Source organism: Oncorhynchus masou, unplaced genomic scaffold (assembly GCF_036934945.1).
Source record: "Oncorhynchus masou masou isolate Uvic2021 unplaced genomic scaffold, UVic_Omas_1.1 unplaced_scaffold_821, whole genome shotgun sequence".
Lineage (NCBI taxonomy): Eukaryota > Metazoa > Chordata > Actinopteri > Salmoniformes > Salmonidae > Oncorhynchus > Oncorhynchus masou.
The window spans coordinates 230,361-245,748 of record NW_027014687.1 but is presented as its reverse complement, the minus strand read 5'-3'; the positions used below and the strand labels follow the sequence as shown (position 1 = coordinate 245,748).

At 44.0% G+C, this 15,388-nt stretch overlaps 1 protein-coding gene across 1 annotated transcript in view; it reads left to right on the top strand.

Annotated features, from left to right (window-relative positions):
- The first annotated feature begins 5,032 nt into the window (after positions 1 to 5,032).
- The window catches only part of LOC135537577 (Krueppel-like factor 7), a 54,209-nt gene continuing 43,853 nt past the window's right edge, over positions 5,033 to 15,388 (top strand). Inside the window, exon 1 of the mRNA XM_064963707.1 lies at positions 5,033 to 5,441. Coding sequence (XP_064819779.1) covers positions 5,340 to 5,441 — 102 coding nt within the window. The 5' untranslated portion in view covers positions 5,033 to 5,339. The remainder of the gene's footprint in view (positions 5,442 to 15,388) is intronic.

Sequence of the window (15,388 nt, the reverse complement as noted above, 5' to 3'; positions counted from 1 at the left end):
CACCCCGTGGGGTCAAAATGATCACAAGAACGGTGAGCAAATATCCCAGAACCACACGGGGGGACCTAGTGAATGACCTGCAGAGAGCTGGGACCAAAGTAAAAAAGCCTACCATCAGTAACACTCTGCGCTGCCAGGGACTCAAATCCTGCAGTGCCAGACGTGTCCCCCTGCTTAAGCCAGTACATGTCCAGGCCCGTCTGAAGTTTGCTAGAGAGCATTTGGATGATCCAGAAGAAGATTGAGAGAATGTCATATGGTCAGATGAAACCAAAATATAACTTTTGGGTAAAAACTCAACTCGACGTGTTTGGAGAACAAAGAATGCTGAGTTGCATCCAAAGAACACCATACCTACTGTGAAGCATGGGGGTGGAAACATCATGCTTTGGGGATGTTTTTCTGCAAAGGGACCAGGACGACTGATCCGTGTAAAGGAAAGAATGAATGGGGCCATGTATTGTGAGATTTTGAGTGAAAACCTCCTTCCATCAGCAAGGGTTAGTCTTTCAGCATGACAATGATCCCAAACACACCACCCGGGCAACGAAGGAGTGGCTTCGTAAGAAGCATTTCAAGGTCCTGGTGTGGCCAGATCTCAACCCCATAGAAAATCTTTGGAGGGAGTTGAAAGTCTGTGTTGCCCAGCAACAGACCCAAAACATCACTGCTCTAGAGGACATCTGCATGGAGGAATGGGCCAAAATTCCAGCAACAGTGTTTGAAAACCTTGTGACTTACAGAAAACATTTGACCTCTGTCATTGCCAACAAAGGGTATATAACAAAGTATTGAGATAAACTTTTGTTATTGACCAAATACTTATTTTCCACCATAATTTGCAAATAAATTCATTAAAAATCCTACAATGTGATTTTCTGGATTTTTCTTTCTCAGTTTGTCTGAAAATTACAGGCCTCTCTCATCTTTTTAAGTGGGAGAACTTGCACCATTGGTGGCTGATTAAATACTTGTTTGCCCCACTGTAGATGCTTCACAGAGTTCAAGTTACAGACACATCTCAACATGAACTGTTCAGAGGAGACTGTGTGAATCAGGCCTTCGTGGTCAAATTGCTGCAAAGAAACCACTACTAAAGGACACCAATAAGAAGAAGCAACGTGATTGGGCCAAGAAACATGAGCAATGGACGTTAGACCGGTGGAAATCTGTCCTTTGGTCTGGAGTCCAAATTTGAGATTTTTTTTGTTCCAACCGCCGTGTCTTTGTGAGAACAGATCTCCGCATGTGTATTTCCCACCATAAAGCAAGGAGGAGGAGGTGTGATGGTGTGGGGGTGGTTTTCTGGTGACACTGTCTGTGATTTATTTAGAATTCCAGGCACACTTAACCAGCATGGCTACCACAGCATTCTGCAGCAATACACCATCCCATCTGATTTGGGCTTAGTGGGACTGCCCTGTTGAAAAACAAATGATAATGACCCAACATACCTCCAGGCTGTGTAAGGGCTATTTGACCAAGAAGGAGAGTGATGGAGTGCTGCATCAGATGACCTAGCCTCCACAATCACCCGACCTCAACCCAATTGAGATGGTTTGGGATGAGTTGGACAGCAGAGTGAAGGAAAAGCAGCCAACAAGTGCTCAGCACATGACTGTTGGAAAAGCATTTCAGGTGGAGCTGGTTGAGAGAATGTCAAGAGTGCAAAGCTGTCATCAAGGCAAAGGGTGGCTAAAATGTATTTTGATTTTTTTTCACACTTTTTGGGGTTACTACATGATTCCATATGTGTTATTTCATAGTTTTGATGTCTTCACTATTATTCTACAATGTAGAAAATAGTAACAATAAAGAAAAACTCCTGGATGAGTAGGTGTGTCCAAACTGTATGTTTGTATTACGGTGTCCATATTAGGGCAGCCTCAGTCTCAGCAGGACTTAAGTAAGATGCCAACAATCTTGTCTATAGACTAAGAAAATGTAGGGTCTGGGGATGAAAGGTTGAGTTAATTCTCACATGGGGAGTCTTCCTTCACGTCCCCTTTCAGAAGAGGTCGTAGTGACAAGCGCCCCTAACACACAATGGTAGAGAGTTATGTTCCATTCACAGACACCGAGGCGTATTCCAACAACATCAATGGTAGAGAGTTATGTTCCATTCACAGACACCGAGGCGTATTCCAACAACATCAATGGTAGAGAGCTATGTTCCATTCATAGACACCGAGGCGTATTCCAACAACATCAATGGTAGAGAGTTATGTTCCATTCACAGACACCGAGGCGTATTCCAACAACATCAATGGTAGAGAGTTATGTTCCATTCACAGACACCGAGGCGTATTCCAACAACATCAATGGTAGAGAGCTATGTTCCATTCATAGACACCGAGGCGTATTCCAACAACATCAATGGTAGAGAGTTATGTTCCATTCACAGACACCGAGGCGTATTCCAACAACATCAATGGTAGAGAGTTATGTTCCATTCACAGACACCGAGGCGTATTCCAACAACATCAATGGTAGAGAGTTATGTTCCATTCACAGACACCGAGGCGTATTCCAACAACATCAATGGTAGAGAGTTATGTTCCATTCATAGACACCGAGGCGTATTACAACAACATCAATGGTAGAGAGTTATGTTCCATTCACAGACACCGAGGCGTATTCCAACAACATCAATGGTAGAGAGTTATGTTCCATTCACAGACACCGAGGCGTATTCCAACAACATCAATGGTAGAGAGCTATGTTCCATTCACAGACACCGAGGCGTATTCCAACAACATCAATGGTAGAGAGTTATGTTCCATTCATAGACACCGAGGCGTATTCCAACAACATCAATGGTAGAGAGTTATGTTCCATTCACAGACACCGAGGCGTATTCCAACAACATCAATGGTAGAGAGTTATGTTCCATTCACAGACACCGAGGCGTATTCCAACAACATCAATGGTAGAGAGTTATGTTCCATTCACAGACACCGAGGCGTATTCCAACAACATCAATGGTAGAGAGTTATGTTCCATTCACAGACACCGAGGCGTATTCCAACAACATCAATGGTAGAGAGTTATGTTCCATTCACAGACACCGAGGCGTATTCCAACAACATCAATGGTAGAGAGCTATGTTCCATTCATAGACACCGAGGCGTATTCCAACAACATCAATGGTAGAGAGTTATGTTCCATTCACAGACACCGAGGCGTATTCCAACAACATCAATGGTAGAGAGCTATGTTCCATTCACAAACACCGAGGCGTATTCCAACAACATCAATGGTAGAGAGTTATGTTCCATTCACAGACACCGAGGCGTATTCCAACAACATCAATGGTAGAGAGTTATGTTCCATTCATAGACACCGAGGCGTATTCCAACAACATCAATGGTAGAGAGTTATGTTCCATTCATAGACACCGAGGCGTATTCCAACAACATCAATGGTAGAGAGTTATGTTCCATTCATAGACACCGAGGCGTATTCCAACAACATCAATGGTAGAGAGCTATGTTCCATTTACAGACACCGAGGCGTATTCCAACAACATCAATGGTAGAAAGCTATGTTCCATTCATAGACACCGAGGCGTATTCCAACAACATCAATGGTAGAGAGTTATGTTCCATTCACAGACACCGAGGCGTATTCCAACAACATCAATGGTAGAGAGTTATGTTCCATTCACAGACACCGAGGCGTATTCCAACAACATCAATGGTAGAAAGCTATGTTCCATTCATAGACACCGAGGCGTATTCCAACAACATCAATGGTAGAGAGTTATGTTCCATTCACAGACACCGAGGCGTATTCCAACAACATCAATGGTAGAGAGTTATGTTCCATTAACAGACACCGAGGCGTATTCCAACAACATCAATGGTAGAGAGTTATGTTCCATTCACAGACACCGAGGCGTATTCCAACAACATCATTGCACTGAGGAATACTGTTATATACACTATATCCTGTTTACCTCACATAATGGGCCTTGTGTAAATTGGTGACCCCAAATGGGAAACAGAGAGTATATCCTACATGTACTGCTACATGTTGGTTCCTTCAACAAACTCTCACAGTCTCACGTCACAATTAGACTTTCATCATGTTGAAGTTGCTCCAAACGCACCATTTTGAAGTGGTTAAGGTTAGACATTAACTTTGAATGATTACGGGTAAAGGTTTGAGATAGGCTTAAAACAGAAATCTCCAAAATAACTTTCTATCATTGGATTCGAACATGCAACCTGTTGCACTAGAGGGAGGTTAGTCATTAACTCCAAACGGTTAATGTAAAGGTTTGGGACAGGCTTAAAACAAAAGTCTCAAAAAATGACTTTTATCACTGGATTCAAACGTTCAACTTTCTGCAACAGTAGCAGATGCTTACACCCCCATTCACCATCCCCAACACCCAAACAAAATGAAAACGACATAAAAGGTAACAGTGCTCACAATTGCCCCTAGTGGCCTTTTCTACGTCATTTCCGGACTTCCTCAGACATGGATGAATGTTGAATACTGACTTGTATCACGGCTGACCTGGTGCCTTCAAAGCAAACTCCAAGGTCTGTGTTTGTCTTTCTAAATTCTTTGGTCTTCTACTTTAGTCACACGTAGAGTATATGGTTAATGTGTAGGCCTATAACCGAATATAGCCTGGTTTCCCTGTCTATTCGAGGAGCTCACGAAAACGACTAGACGTTTATGCTCTAACTTATTTTAATAGACAGTCCGAGATGAGCCGATGACCATATCTATTTAGCCTCGGATAAATAGCTCACCTTTCAAACGTATATATGGCTTGAGTGACAGGGAGGGAGAGCCTATTGAGGTTCAATGATTTGCATATCTCCTCCTCTTACACACCTTAACCTGTCAAATCGCCCCTTTGGCGGGAACGTCAAAGTCATTTACCTTATATAGCCACGCACGAAGTTGATTGACAGTATGTACACGCCCCTCCACTCGCTAATCTCCTCCCCGTTTGTCTTGCGATGCCTGTAGCCTTACTACCATCCTGCCCGAACATTTTCCTACGGAAGCGGAGCGCTGGGGAAAAGCCTAGTGGGATGAGCAAGGTTACTACCGAGCAATATCCTACGGATACACATGGAGACTCCATCATCTCTGCAAGTTTGCGTTCATCACCAAGTCTAAACTCGTTCATTGGAGTCTCCAGCAAATAGTGAACCTATATATTCCCTTATTTCGGATCTGTTTATGTTTCTTTCTATGCATTATATTTCCTGAAAGGACTGGCATGAACGTGGATTTTGACATTTGATTAGGTGCAGCCGGATCCCTTTTTTTAGTGGAACAGTCTCCTTTCTGCGCTCCGCACATAGAGCATCACCATGGACGTTTTGGCGAATCACGGTATTTTTCAGGAACTCCAGCTCGTGCATGACACCGGCTACTTCTCTGCGATGCCTTCGCTGGAGGACAACTGGCAGCAGGTGACTATAGAGTTTCGATCGTTAGCTACATTAATCGTTAACTGTAGCTATATTGCTGATGGTGGTTTGGCAAAGCCACCGAAGTGCGCTCGAATCACTGACATAGGCGTCAACTTTCCTCCAATATCTTGCATCACAAGTTCATAGAGAGAGAGAGACTATAGCCTAAATATAATAGTAACTTGTCAAATAGATGAGTCTATGAAAGGAAACCGCTGCGCTATTGCAATTAAATCTTCATACTAGGCAATTTAATCTGCACGATGTATTGTTACGCTATTGTTAAGAATATTACCCTGTGTGATTAACTTGAAACATGTAGTCTAATATTAACAGTGTCGCAATGTAAACTTGTACTAAGTATGATTGTGTTATGATATTAGATCATACCCGCGGAGTGCTGTTCTGTGTTGAGCCGAGCGCAGGTTGTTATTCGCTGCCGCTAATGTATCCTTCACCGGTGCGCATGGTCTCAGCTGTCAACAGCAATTAGGGAAAAGCGGTCATAATTTCGGCAGGGATGATGTAGATCTCTGAATAATAAAACCAGTGCTTTGTACATAAATAATGCATCTGCTTCCTTCGGATTACTTGTTTTGAAACCCTCGGCGGCATGAGGCGAGGAGGTTCCCCATTCAAACGCATAATGTAATAACGCAGATGTATAGGGTTGCCGTTCGAGATAAGCAAGTGGTCTTTTTACAAGATGCTGTGGTAATGGGGAATAGGAAGAGAGGGATTATAATGGGGGAATGATATGGTCCAGGAGTCAAGCCTCGAGGTTTCCGAGTCACATTGTGTCATAGTTTGTATAAGCCCAGGCTCTATGGTGAAATGTTACGACGGGGGACACATGGTGAAACCAACGTACTGCTCTACTCTCGGTAGGGCTGCAGGCGTTATTCAACTCTGGTCTGCTGGGAAGTAAACTGTTTCACTTACTATGCAAGAAAGACAACATATACACGTTCAGGTTTCTCTATGTGCATAAAGTCTCGATGTTTCTTGTTTTACGCGGTGCGTGTAAAGGCATTTAAAGAAGCACGCGGTTTCCATGCAGCATGCCATCCACCTGCACTGATGGAAGCGGGTTGGGATGATCATTTTCGCCACCAGCATCGCTGTGCTGCAGACAACAGCAGTGCGTGGTCATTTGATTCCGGCTACTTGTGCCAGTAGAGTTCTTGTGTGTAAATGAAGGCTTGTGGTCCATGACCATGGCTTTACCCTCTCCAGTCACCTTCTTAATTGGCTTCCTGCTGTCAGCCACTCAAACATCCAGACTTCACTCAAGATCACTGTCCAGTCACACACCAGATATTACTGCAGTCATTTGAAAGACCATGTAACCATTGATAAATGGCATATTACTGTCATGGCTCTGCTCTGGTCTGGAGAATAAAACCTCTCATCAATCTGGTAGAATCCTGGCCTGGAGAATAAAACCTCTCAATCTGGTAGAATCCTGGTCTAGGGGAATAAAACCTCTCATCAATCTGGTAGAATCCTGGTCTAGGGGAATAAAACCTCTCATCAATCTGGTAGAATCCTGGCCTAGGGGAATAAAACCTCTCATCAATCTGGTAGAATCCTGGCCTAGGGGAATAAAACCTCTCATCAATCTGGTAGAATCCTGGAATAAAACCTCTCATCAATCTAGAATCCTGGCCTGGAGAATAAAACCTCTCATCAATCTGGTAGAATCCTGGCCTGGAGAATAAAACCTCATCAATCAATCTGGTAGAATAAAAATCAATCTGGAATCCTGGAGAATAAAATCAATCTGGTAGAATCCTGGCCTGGAGAATAAAATCAATCTGGTAGAATCCTGGCCTGGAGAATAAAACCTCTCATCAATCTGGTGGAGAATCCTAGAATCCTCTAGGGGAATAAAACCTCTCATCAATCTGGTAGAACCCTGGCCTGGAGAATAAAACCTCTCATCAATCTGGTAGAACCCTGGCCTGGAGAATAAAACCTCTCATCAATCTGGTAGAATCCTGGTCTGGGAATAAAACCTCTCAATCAATCTGGTAGAATCAATCTGGAATCCTGGCCTGGGAATAAAACCTCTCATCAATCTGGTAGAATCCTGGCCTGGAGAATAAAACCTCTCATCAATCTGGTAGAATCCTGGCCTGGAGAATAAAACCTCTCATCAATCTGGTAGAATCCTGGTCTGGAGAATAAAACCTCTCATCAATCTGGTAGAATCCTGGTCTAGGGGAATAAAACCTCTCATCAATCTGGTAGAATCCTGGCCTGGAGAATAAAACCTCTTATCAATCTGGTAGAATCCTGGTCTGGAGAATAAAACCTCTCATCAATCTGGTAGAATCCTGGCCTGGAGAATAAACCTCTCATCAATCTGGTAGAGTCCTGGCCTGGAGAATGAAACCTCTCATCAATCTGGTAGAATCCTGGTCTGGAGAATAAAACCTCTCATCAATCTGGTAGAATCCTGGCCTGGAGAATAAAACCTCTTATCAATCTGGTAGAATCCTGGCCTGGAGAATGAAACCTCTCATCAATCTGGTAGAGTCCTGGCCTGGAGAATGAAACCTCTCATCAATCTGGTAGAGTCCTGGTCTGGAGAATAAAACCTCATCAATCTGGTAGAGTCCTGGTCTAGGGGAATAAAACCTTTGATAAATCTGGTAGAATGAGTGGTAAATCCAGGCTGACATAGGCCTGGTGTAGTTTCAAAATGTTGTACTCTCGAGACACAGCCTATTGTACTTACAATGTATTTGATTGCAATATTTTCTAGATGTTTGTGTGAGTGAATGAAACATGTCTCAAGTTCTGGAGTTGACGTCCCCAGACCAGATAAGTCATTATAACAGACCTGTCTACCTGATGGCAGCCACTCGGGGACAAGCGACTGGCATTGTCCACCTGCATGGAGAAATACTGCCTGTATAAAACACATAAAGCTCTGCCTGGCACATGGAACAATGTTGTCTTAATGCTGTGGCCCACAGTAGACATATGATGCTTTAAGTGATGCTATGATAGAACCTTGGTTTTAAAGGGCACTGCATGTTAGTCACCACTGGCGTTGTCGTGGTGTTCCCTCCTCCCTGTCTACGGGGCATAAATCAGGTAGTAATGGCATCAGCTGCTAGGCCTACACGAGGTGAGACTGCCCGACCATAGAACATGAATAAGACGTGCAATACAATACACAGATTCAGCATCCAACCATAACCTGAGTAGGAGCACATTGCCTATTTTGTCACATGACTGACTGACCAGCTGTCTTGATAGAATTTGTAGAGTGTTTTGTTATTCCCTGTCTACCCAGTTGGTAGATGTAGAATTATCACTGGCCACATCACATGGACCTCATGGCTGCACTGTAATACTACAGCCACAACACAAGGGCTGGCTGACATTGACCTACAGACACAGTCTGTCTGCCCTCCAACACACTCACTTTGTCCTTCAGGGTTCACTCACAATAAGGGATGTCTAGTCAGTACTCAGGCAACATGGCCGAATATCACTACTGTATCAGAGATGTGCTTGGTTTCTAAATGGAGTGAAAAGGAAATATAGCATGTCTGTATAGAGGAGCTGTGTGTGTGTGTGTGTGTGTGTGTGTGTGTGTGTGTGTGTGTGTGTGTGTGTGTGTGTGTGTGTGTGTGTGTGTGTGTGGAGATCTCCAGCAACCTGGCAGGTAGCAGTGGTGGTTGATGATAAAGAGAGGAGGGAGGGAGAGAGAGAGCAAGAGGAGCGAAGAGAGGAGATGAGGAGAGGGCAGGAGAAGAAAGCTGAGAGGAGAGGAGAAACGAGAAGAGAACAGAACAGAACAGGAGAGGAGAGGATGGAAGAAGAGAGGAGAGAATAGGAGGAGAGAGGGAGAGAGAGTAGAAGAAAGCTGAGAGGAGAGGAGAAACGAGATAACAGAACAGGAAATGAGGATGGAAGAAGAGAGGAGAGAATAGGAGGGGAGAGGGAGAGAGAGTAGAAGAAAGCTGAGAGGAGAGGAGAAACGAGATAACAGAACAGGAAATGAGAGGATGGAAGAAGAGAGGAGAGAATAGGAGGGGAGAGGGAGAGAGAGTAGAAGAAAGCTGAGAGGAGAGGAGAAACGAGATAACAGAACAGGAAATGAGAGGATGGAAGAAGGGAGGAGAGAATAGGAGGGGAGAGGGAGAGAGAGTAGAAGAAAGAGGAGCGAGGATAGGAGAAGAAAGCAGAGAGGAGAGAAGAGAAACAAGAGGAGAAACAAGACGAGAACAGGACAGGGGAGGAGGAGAGGATAGGAGAGAGAGGAGTGAGGATAGGAGAAGAAAACAGAGGAGAGGAGAAACGAGGAGAGGAGAAACGAGAACAGGAGAGGAGAGGAGAGAGAGATAGAAGAAAGAGGAGCGAGGATAGGAGAAGAAAGCAGAGAGGAGAGGGATGAAACGGGAGGAGAAACAAGAAGAGAACAGGACAGGAGAGGAGGAGAGGATAGGAGAGAGAGGAGCGAGGATAGGAGAAGAAAACAGAGGAGAGGAGAAACGAGGAGAGGAGAGGAGAAACGAGAACAGGAGAGGAGAGGAGAGAGAGATAGAAGAAAGAGGAGCGAGGATAGGAGAAGAAAGCAGAGAGGAGAGGGATGAAACGGGAGGAGAAACAAGAAGAGAACAGGACAGGAGAGGAGGAGAGGATAGGAGAGAGAGGAGCGAGGATAGGAGAAGAAAACAGTGAGGAGAGGAGAAACGAGGAGAGGAGAGGAGAAATGAGAACAGGAGAGGAGAGGAGCGAGAGAGAGAAGAAAGAGGAGCGAGGATTGGAGAAGAAAGCAGAGAGGAGAGGGATGAAACGAGAGGAGAAACAAGAAGAGAACAGAACAGGAGAGGATATGAGAGAGAGTAGAAGCAAGGAGAGAGAGTAGAGGCAAGAAGAGGAGAGAAGGGAAAGGAGGAGAGGAAAAACAAGAAGAGGAAAGGAGAGGAGAGAAGACAAGAGGGGAGGAGAGGACTGTAGAGGAGGAGAGAGTAGGAGGAGAGGGAGACCAGGCAAGAAGGAGAGAGGAGAGGAGGAGAGGGAGTACAGGCAAGGAGAGGAGGAGAGAGTAGGAGGAGAGGAAGACCAGGCAAGAAGGAGAGAGGAGAGGAGGAGAGAGTAGGAGGAGAGGGAGTACAGGCAAGGAGGAGGGAGGAGAGGAGAGGAGGAGAGGGAGTACAAGCAAGAAGAAGAGAGGAGAGGATAGGATAGGAGAGAGAGTTGAAGCACGGAGAGGAGGAGAGAGAGTAAGGTAAGAAGAGGCTGGGAGAGGAGAGAAGGAAAGGAGAGAAAATAAGAGAAGAGGAGAGGAGGACAGTGAGAGAGGAGTGAAGTGCCAAGCATGCACATTTGCTACTGCAGGGTTTCACATTTCACAGTCCACTGGGCCAAGCCTGCAGGAGCAGATAGATGTAGAGATGTAGAGATAGATAGAGAGTCAAAGAAAAAGAAAAGCATGAAGAGACAGACATGGAGCTGGACTGACTGACCGGCTTTCCCTTTGACTGACCAGGGAATCTGCCCCGGAGTATCTCTTGTGTTATCCTGACCCTGTGTGTGTGTGTGTGTGTGTGTGTGTGTGTGTGTGTGTGTGTGTGTGTGTGTGTGTGTGTGTGTGTGTGTGTGTGTGTGTGTGTGTGTGTGTGTGTGTGTGTGTGTGTGTGTGTGTTGTAATCCTCAGTAGGGCCCCAGCTGCTTTCTCACACAGCATGCCGACTGGAGGAGGAGAGCACTTACACTCTCCCTCCCTTCCTTCTCTCCTTCCCTCCTTCCTTCTCTCCCTCTCTCCTTCCCTTCCTCCTTTTCTCCCTCCTTCCCACCTCCTTAGCTCGTTCATATGAAATGAAGAATCAACTCCCAATGGGATTGTCAGACAGCAGCACTCTGGTTAGTGTGTAAGAGGACGTGTACACACACACACACACACACACACAAAAACACACACACACACACACACACACACACACACACACACACACACACACACAAAAACACACACACAAAAACACACACACACACACACAAAACACACACACGTGTGAGGACATGACCTCTGAGACTGTGTTTCTGATAAGCTCCAGTGTGTTGTGAGTGCATGTTCTGTATGGGGAGATACAGGATATATCTAGCTTATTCTATTTCTGTCTTCACCACCAGGCCTGCAGTCCTCTCTAACTTATTCTATTTCTGTCTTCACCACCAAGCCTGCAGTCCTCTCTAGCTTTTTCTATGTCTGCCTTCACCACCAGGCCTGCAGTCCTCTCTAGCTCATTCTATTTCTGTCTTCACCACCAAGCCTGCAGTCCTCTCTAGCTTTTTCTATGTCTGCCTTCACCACCAGGCCTGCAGTCCTCTCTAGCTTATTCTATTTCTGTCTTCACCACCAGGCCTGCAGTCCTCTCTAACTTATTCTATTTCTGTCTTCACCACCAAGCCTGCAGTCTTCTCTAGCTTTTTCTATGTCTGCCTTCACCACCAGGCCTGCAGTCCTCTCTAGCTCATTCTATGTCTGCCTTCACCACCAAGCCTGCAGTCCTCTCTAGAATGGCCATGTTTCCTTGCGGATTCTGTTCTGATGCTGATAGGTTACTGGTATAGGAGCAGTCTTCAATTCAGCCGTTCACTTATGGAGGGATTCATTCAATTCAATTATAGTATTTTTCCATACATTTTTCATTCATTTCTCAATTCGTAGTGAGAAAACCCTGAAATATTGTCAGACAGTAACTTGTATGATAAATCACTAGCGTCATCTGATATGATGCAGATCTCTACATTTCCAAGTAATGAAGCGACGTAATAACAATTGTATCAAACCACCTCAAAGGAATCGGCAAGAAGAAAGAGGTTGGTGAGCAAAGCTCTGTCCCAGGAATCCAATAGATCATCACCATGTGGAGGAGAGGACAGAGATTGTCCTGAGGTGACATCACTCGTGACACACGCTTTATGAAAGGGAGCTTCATGTGGTTGAGCGTCATTTCTCAGGAGGGCGTTACGCAGCGCTCAGGAGACACTATCTTATGACTGAGCGGCCATTTCTTAGAAAACAGGAGGACAGAATTCAAGAGGAAATAGTCTAATACAGTTATATTCTGTTCTATTTGCTGTAGCTAACTCTTGTATCGTTGTCAGACCACACTGGCATGACAATGAATTGACAGAGAGGAGCTGGCTAAACCTAACACAGACTGGACCACCAGGCTAATCTAATGTATATAAACTAACACTGCCTGGACCACCAGGCTAATCTAATGTATATAAACTAACACAGACAGGACCACCAGGCTAATCGAATGTATATAAACTAACACCGCCTGGACCACCAGGCTAATCTAATGTATATAAACTAACACAGACAGGACCACCAGGCTAATCTAATGTATATAAACTAACACAGACAGGACCACCGGGCTAATCTAATGTATATAAACAACACCGCCTGGACCACCAGGCTAATCTAATGTATATAAACTAACACCGCCTGGACCACCAGGCTAATCTAATGTATATAAACTAACACAGACTGGACCACCAGGCTAATCTAATGTATATAAACTAACACTGCCTGGACCACCAGGCTAATCTAATGTATATAATCTAACACAGACTGGACCACCAGGCTAATCTAATGTATATAAACTAACACAGACTGGACCACCAGGCTAATCTAATGTATATAAACTAACACTGCCTGGACCACCAGGCTAATCTAATGTATATAAACTAACACTGCCTGGACCACCAGGCTAATCTAATGTATATAAACTAACACTGCCTGGACCACCAGGCTAATCTAATGTATATAAACTAACACAGACTGGACCACCAGGCTAATCTAATGTATATAAACTAACACAGACTGGACCACCAGGCTAATCTAATGTATATAAACTAACACAGACTGGACCACCAGGCTAATCTAATGTATATAAACTAACACCGCCTGGACCACCAGGCTAATCTAATGTATATAAACTAACACCGCCTGGACCACCAGGCTAATCTAATGTATATAAACTAACACCGCCTGGACCACCAGGCTAATCTAATGTATATAAACTGACTGGACCACCAGGCTAATCTAATGTATATAAACTAACACCACCTGGACCACCTGGCTAATCTAATGTATATAAACTAACACCGCCTGGACCACCAGGCTAATTTAATGTATATAAACTAACACAGGCTGGACCACCAGGCTAATCTAATGTATATAAACTAACACCGACTGGACCACCAGGCTAATCTAATGTATATAAACTAACAGACTGGACCACCAGGCTAATTTAATGTATATAAACTAACACAGACTGGACCACCAGGCTAATCTAATGTATATAAACTAACACCGACTGGACCACCAGGCTAATCTAATGTATATAAACTAACACCGCCTGGACCACCAGGCTAATCTAATGTATATAAACTAACACAGACTGGACCACCAGGCTAATCTAATGTATATAAACTAACACAGACTGGACCACCAGCCTAATCTAATGTATATAAACTAACACAGACTGGACCACCAGGCTAATCTAATGTATATAAACTAACACAGACTGAACCACCAGGCTAATCTAATGTATATAAACTAACACCGACTGGACCACCAGGCTAATCTAATGTATATAAACTAACACCGCCTGGACCACCAGGCTAATCTAATGTATATAAACTAACACAGACTGAACCACCAGGCTAATATAATGTATATAAACTAACACTGACTGGACCACCAGCCTAATCTAATGTATATAAACTAACACAGACTGGACCACCAGGCTAATATAATGTATATAAACTAACACTGACTGGACCACCAGGCTAATCTAATGTATATAAACTAACACAGACTGGACCACCAGGCTAATATAATGTATATAAACTAACACTGACTGGACCACCAGGCTAATCTAATGTATATAAACTAACACAGACTGTACCACTAGGCTAATCTAATGTATATAAACTAACACCAACTGGACCACCAGGCTAATCTAATGTATATAAACTAACACCGCCTGGACCACTAGGCTAATCTAATGTATATAAACTAACACAGACTGGACCACCAGGCTAATCTAATGTATATAAACTAACACCGCCTGGACCACCAGGCTAATCTAATGTATATAAACTAACACCGCCTGGACCACCAGGCTAATCTAATGTATATAAACTAACACAGACTGGACCACCAGGCTAATATAATGTATATAAACTAACACAGACTGGACCACCAGGCTAATCTAATGTATATAAACTAACACTGACTGGACCACCAGCCTAATCTAATGTATATAAACTAACACAGACTGGACCACCAGGCTAATATAATGTATATCAACTAACACTGACTGGACCACCAGGCTAATCTAATGTATATAAACTAACACCGCCTGGACCACCAGGCTAATCTAATGTATATAAACTAACACCGCCTGGACCACCAGGCTAATCTAATGTATATAAACTAACACCGCCTGGACCACCAGGCTAATCTAATGTATATAAACTAACACCGCCTGGACCACCAGGCTAATCTAATGTATATAAACTAACACAGACTGGACCACCAGGCTAATATAATGTATATAAACTAACACAGACTGGACCACCAGGCTAATCTAATGTATATAAACTAACAGACTAGACCACCAGGCTAATCTAACGTATCTAACACTGAACAATAGAGTTCAGAGTGCAATTCAGACCAGATACAAAGACTGACAGCAAGGAGATTCTTAATGAGATTCCTATTGCACTGTCAGGGAGAAAAATGACATGCATACAAGCATTAGAAGGCTGTTGCTAAAAGCAAGCCCTCATTATTCAACTGGCATTCAAGCACTCCACTGTGAATAGTTTCATAATCATCATTTTGTGTGTGTTTGCGCGTGCTTGTGTGTGTCTGTTTGTGTTACCCTCTGACCTCAGAA